We start from the raw sequence: 6,344 nt of genomic DNA, 5'->3' as shown, positions 1-6,344 counted from the left end.
TGTGTGAATATATATATATATATATATATATATATATATATATATATATATATATATATTTTACACGACATGGCAATACAGTTAGCAATTGATTTGACATATAAAGTAATTTTATATAATTCCGCATGGCAATACAGTTAGCAATTGATTTGACATATAAAGTAATTTTATATAATTCCGTTTGACACATTAGTTTTTTCCGTCCAAAAGATAAACATGAATTAAATTGACACGACACTAAAAAAATTAGAGACTAAATTGACACAATTGAAAAGTAAGGGACTAAATTGACATATAGTGTAAAGGATAAGAACCAACTTTGTAATTTATCCTTTTAAATATTTATTTTCTAAATATTGAGTTGAAATTACATAATAAAATATAAAATTCTTGAGTTTTGAAATAAAATATCAAGAAAATATTAATGATTATATAAACATATATCTATACTACTAATAATAGGATTCTTTATTTAGATTTCATTATTTTGCGTACTAATATATTTTCACACAAATTCTTAAATTCTCTAAAATACCCCTATCTTTTAATTAAATAATTTTAAATTTAAAAACACAAGTTGATTAAAGAGTAATTTATTATTTTTTTTAAAAGTTCCTAAGTTTTAGGCTTTTTTTCCTTTTTTTTTTTTTCTCCAATTTGAATTTTTACTTTTATTTTAAATTCAAAATTTTGAAACTTCTATCAACTCTTATGTAGAGAAAGATCCTAAAAATTAGAACTCTATCTCTATCTCATTTTTAAACATTATTCCATATTACCTTACTTCTTTCTTAAATTAAAAAAAAAAAAAAAAAATCACAGAAGGAACTATTCATCATGGTGCCCTGGGCTATGTGGAACCGTCGCAACTCATTGAAATTTGGCCACCCAACAGTAGCCGTGGACTGTATTAGCTCCAAGACAGGTGCCATGCTTCAAGAATTTCTATCGGTGCAAGCCTCCCCTGTTACGGCTCCCACAACTGCTGCTCTTCACTAATGGAGACCTCCAGAGTATCCATTTTTCAAGGCAAACTTCAATGCTGCGGTATTCAAGACCAGCTCCTTCGCTGGTATCGGTGTGATCATTTGAGACGGCTTGGGAGAAGCAACTGGAGCTCTGACAATGCCAATCCCTTTAGCCAACTCAGTAGCAACCATGGAAGCTTTGGCTTGTCGTAGGGCGGTTCTGTTCGCCAAGGAAATAGGACTCTCAGACATGATATTTGAAGGTGATTCTGCAAAAGTGATCCAAGCAATCACCCAAGAGAATTCGGACCACCCGGACTTTGGTCACATTATTGATGATATTAGGATTTTAGCTTCAGACTTAAACTCATTTCAATTTTGTCCTGTGAAACGTAACTGTAACGTAGTTGCTGATGCTCTCGCTAAAAGAGCAAAAAATTCCTCAAGCTTAGATGTTTGGCTTGAAGATGTATCAGATGATATTGTTCACCTTCTTTCTTTTGATATTCCTTAAGCAATAATAGTTTCTGTTGGGCCAAGTTTTGGTCTAGTTTCTCAAAAAAAAAAAAAAAAAAAATCTAAAACTACTTCTAACTCATGTACAAATAACTAATTAGAAAAGAAACTATGGGGGTGTTTGGTAAGGTTATTCAAACAACAGTTTTTGTTATTTAAAAAACACAACATGTATTTCCACAACACTTTTTTACCTACACGAATTTCCAAAAAACTTAAATAATGTTACTAGAATAGCATTACCCAACAGGCCTTATATCTCACTTTTAAACATTATGACACTAAACCCAAAAAAAAAAAAAAAAAAAAAGAGCTTCATCGTACACGCAAAACATGTCACACGCAAAGCACATGTGATGAAGCTAGTATTATATATTGTTTCTATATGAGGATAAGTAGTAAGTATAGTCAAATGAGTTTTCCTTCATTCCATCATTTTTCTCTATCAAATAAGGAAAATTTGTTGTAAAATAAAATAAATAAAGACAAGACGCAAAAAAATAAAAAATAAAAATGAGATAATGAATTAAGGACAAAACTTAAGTACTACCTAGGTGCTGTTCTTTAAGTTCTTCTTTTAAAATTTAGTCATGTAGTTACTTTACTAAAAAATGTACACTTTCATTTTAGGAGAAAAAATCCACGTCGCAGAATCTTAAGAGATGAACGTAAGGAACAGAACATAAGTATTATACTTAAGTCTTGCCCATAAATAAAACTTAATTCTTCAAGTGGTCATCATTACAATATGGATTATTCAACACAAGTAAAACTCTCTTACGATTGAACTTCATGCACAAACATGTACTCTTTAAAAAATGGTTTTGGGAGGGAGATGTAAAACTTATGGCCTGTTTGGATGGAGGGGGGAAGGAGAGGGAGTGAAAGGAAGTAGAGTAGTATTGGCTAAAAATAAGTTAATTTTGTGCTAAATCTACTCTACTCTACTCTACTCTACTCTTATTCCCTCCCCTTAATCCAAACGGACCATTAAAGTACTTAAGAATCAATGATTGGTTGGGTGGTGGGCAATATTTAATTGTTGTATAAGACAACTGTACCACTCAAGGTTCATAAGACCCCCCTTAGATGATCACTCACGAAAATCATGCCTTACCAATAAATAAAAAAACAGTTGTGGCAATGGAAAACACCTAACTAAAAGAGTTAAATATTCTTGTGAATCTTCAAATGCCTTCGGTCACCTCATCAAAACTTTACAGAGGGAAAACAGCAACGTGGCAAAAAAATCCTTGGCTAAGGCAAAGGAGTACAAACCACACATATAGTCCCCTTCATGAGCATATAGAGCTTCAATTTTCTATAATGAAAGATCACTAAGTTGACGCATGTCTATGATGTACACTATCTTTTTAAATATTGCAGTTGGTAATGGATTTGGTGATAAATCTGTCAAATTGTCACCTAATCGTATTTGTTTTACATCAATATCACAACTCTTTACTCTTTAGGAGCTTATGTCTATAAAAGAATATTTTAAAAACGGGCTTAGTTTGTCATCTTTGATATAGCTTCCTCTTTTATTTTAATATGTATTATATTACTGATCTTGGCCAAGTGCACTCACAACTCGCTTGGTGAATTGTGAGAATTTCAAAATAATTTGATGAAGTAGTATATATTGCTTTCTTGACAAATCTTCGCAAAAGAACAATGTTGTCACACATAAGTAGATATCATGTTTGCCATTGAACTTTAAGTGGATCAGAAGAAAAAAAAACACTTCGTTCACATATTCAACTAAATGTGGATCTGATCCGCTCGGATAAAACAATCTCATGTCAATCATTCCGCGAAGGTAATGTAATTTGATAATATTTCAAATATTTTCAACTTTATAAAGAACTATATCTTGCAAGTTAATTGATTAGAAAGAGTGTGTCAGATCATGTGGAATTTGCAAAATACATTAAAATATTGATTGCACTAAGATATGATACTTTAGGACCAAGAGTTTCTTCATCATCTTTTTGGGGGCAAAAATGGTCATTATTTACACCAAGTGATCAAACTACCATAAGAGTGTTCAAATAATGAGCTTTATCCATGTGAAAGTGCTTTAATACCTTTTCTTTGTATGTTGATCGGTGAATAATATATTCATTTGCAATATGTTCAATTTGCAAGCCAACATAAAAATTTGTTTTACTAAGATCTTTCATCGCAAAGTATTTTTAATATTAAAAAAAGTGGTGCTTTTTTTGAGCTCTTTTGGAATCCTTATAAAATTTAAATAATCAGCATATACCACAAAAAATCATATATATTTTAACGTTTTAATAAAAAAATATGGACAAATTGAATTATTCTAAAATATCCATTTTTCAGTATATACCAAGAGTCTAAGACGATTGTCTCACATGTATGCATCTAAGTTGTTTTAACTTGTATAAGAATCTTTGTAACTTAATAAAATACATGTTTTGAGATTTTTAATTATATGTTTCTGGCATTTTATAACATCTAGAGGATTTCGTGTATACTTTTTACATAATTCAAATAGGGGAGGAGGATTTAAACCCTGGAGGATTCTGTTGAAAACACTAATAAGTACCATTTGACCTATATATCATCATCTAATGATCTATATAAATATGTTGTAACCACATCCATTATGTGCGTATCCAATTTTTAATTAAAAATATGTTGAAAGCTTTGCATTATCTAATAAAAAATATTAATTATAAAAAAAAAAGGAAATTAGGTTCGTAATATAATTATTTGAGCAAAAAATTATAAAAAATGAGATATTTATAATAGAGAGTACACAAACATGTGACCACCTTGTTGACACTTCTATACCTTAATGACCCATATTAATTGTAGGTGTATTATTCCACAAATATCACCTTGAGTTGTCTCTACAGATGAGGAAGATTCAATAGTAATCTTAGTCATGTGTATGAAGTAACACCCAGAGTAATTTTAGTCATGGAGATTCAATAGTAATCTTAGTCGAAATCCTGCGTACGTAATCTTAGTCATTTGTATGCAGTAACACCCAAAAAAACCCTAAATTGTTTGCTTTCTTCTCCTTTTTTCATTCTTTAATGCTTGCGATTTCTCGTCTCTTATGGCATGCTATAATGATATGTTTAGGCCAAACCCTATAAACCCTATAAATGTGTGTTTGTTTTGGTTATCATCTTCTTGAAGCGATTCATATGCTAGGAAATATCCTTCTTAGAAAAGCTCTTACTAGAATATGGTTAGGAGGTACAAAGTGGAGGTCAATCCATCCAATTGAGCAAATTTGGGTGCCTCACACCTTCTAAAGTTCTTATTTTAACTCCATACTCATAGTTTAGTTATTTTAGACATCTACAAATAGATTAAAGTGGTTTTTAGAACTAAGTTAAGTAGTGACTTTATTCTTTGCCTTAACATTCAAATTAGTGGCACTCATGTGCCCATGTCTAGAATAGGTCCACACAAGGCTACACCCAAGCATAAATAGTCACATGGAGAGCTTAGTGGCATTCAAGGGCCATAATGATTTGAGGCGCTTACAGTAGTGACTCCATTAGGATTAGATAGTTGGACTTCAAGTAACTAATAGCCATAATTTAGTAAGGTTTCTTTCTAGATTAAATCAAACTTGCACATATAGTATCCGTTTGTGGATTTACGTTTGCGTTTCTTTCCTTTTTTTTTTTTCCTTTTTTTTTCCTAGCCGCATGTTTTGACTTTTCAGCAGTAAACAGTGCACCCGTGCACTGTTCATGGGTCCTACAAACTTCACTTTTCAGCAACTTTTTCATTAAAAATGGGTCCCACAACACTATTCACACATTTAAAAATTATTTTGCTACAGTGTTTTCAGTTTTTAGTTTTCAGTTTCAGTAAAATAAGTTCTATCCAAACGGACCTATAGACACCCAAAATTTATTCTATAACCTAGATGATGTTGAGCCAGACCTCCAAGGCTCCAACTCCCCTTGAGATCTTGGGAACCCTTCACTTGGCATTATCAATCCATAGCCTGCGTCATAACACGTGATAGGCGTGGGCATGTTAAAGGGCTAGCTCAACAATTGACATGGATTCACTTGATCTATGTTGGGACAAAGTAATGTGTCTACCTAGCTTGTTGGTAACCTTTGAAGGAGAAGGGAATGAAGACTATTGATGGACTAGCCAACACATAAACAACCTTGAGTATATGACCTAAAAAGAAGTCCATTTTGTAGGTGTTTTTCTCTTGTAAACCATAAATGAGAATAATATGAATAGATAAAGAAGAGAAACATGAAATCTAAGGCCATGGAATGCTGTCATAGGTCTATCACAAGGAAGTGAGGTTGAGAGATATATAAATAGAGCAAGCTAGAAAATAAGCAAAATTAGGGGTAAGGATATTTGTAAATAGACTTTGGACAAGAGGAAACTGGACCCAAGAGGAACAAAAAGCAAAACTCTTGGACTTGAATAAGAATTGACCAAGAAGAAAATTAAATAATAACTAGCTTAATCACACGCAGTTTGAGTGTGCGATGAGGCTTTTTCTTTTTGGACTACTGTCATAATTTTCCTATCTTTTTAAAAAAAAATTGGATATGTTTGTTTTAAAGATATGGATTAGTAGGAGAGTGTCCTATTTTGTAGGCATTTTAAGTGGAGTTGAAGATATATTTTTACCGAGTTGTCCTTAAGTTTTTTCCTGTTAAACATAAGGTTTAGGGTATTTCTGAATTACATAAAAGTCTAATCCAAAGAAGAGAATCGTCTTATAAATAGTATAGATAGATAATAATAAAGAAAAGAAAAGAAAATATATGGCACTAACCTCTAAGCATGCGCGTTGCGCATGCTTAGAGGGTCTTCTATTTTTTTGAGTAA

General features: G+C 31.8%; 1 protein-coding gene across 1 annotated transcript; it reads left to right on the top strand.

Annotated features, from left to right (window-relative positions):
• The first annotated feature begins 1,125 nt into the window (after positions 1-1,125).
• Positions 1,126-1,482, top strand: LOC126728397 (uncharacterized). The gene has a single exon (XM_050434222.1). The coding sequence runs from the start codon at positions 1,126-1,128 to the stop codon at positions 1,480-1,482; it is 357 nt and encodes a 118-aa protein (XP_050290179.1).
• Positions 1,483-6,344: the final 4,862 nt, after the last annotated feature.

This window comes from Quercus robur, chromosome 5 (genome assembly GCF_932294415.1).
Source record: "Quercus robur chromosome 5, dhQueRobu3.1, whole genome shotgun sequence".
Classification (NCBI taxonomy): domain Eukaryota; kingdom Viridiplantae; phylum Streptophyta; class Magnoliopsida; order Fagales; family Fagaceae; genus Quercus; species Quercus robur.
Note: the sequence above shows the minus strand (reverse complement) of the source record. Positions and strands in the feature narration are given on the sequence as shown.

Coding starts and splice junctions, on each gene's coding strand:
- LOC126728397 (XM_050434222.1), top strand. CDS start 1,126: ATGCCAATCCCTTTAGCCAACTCAGTAGCAACCATGGAAGCTTTGGCT.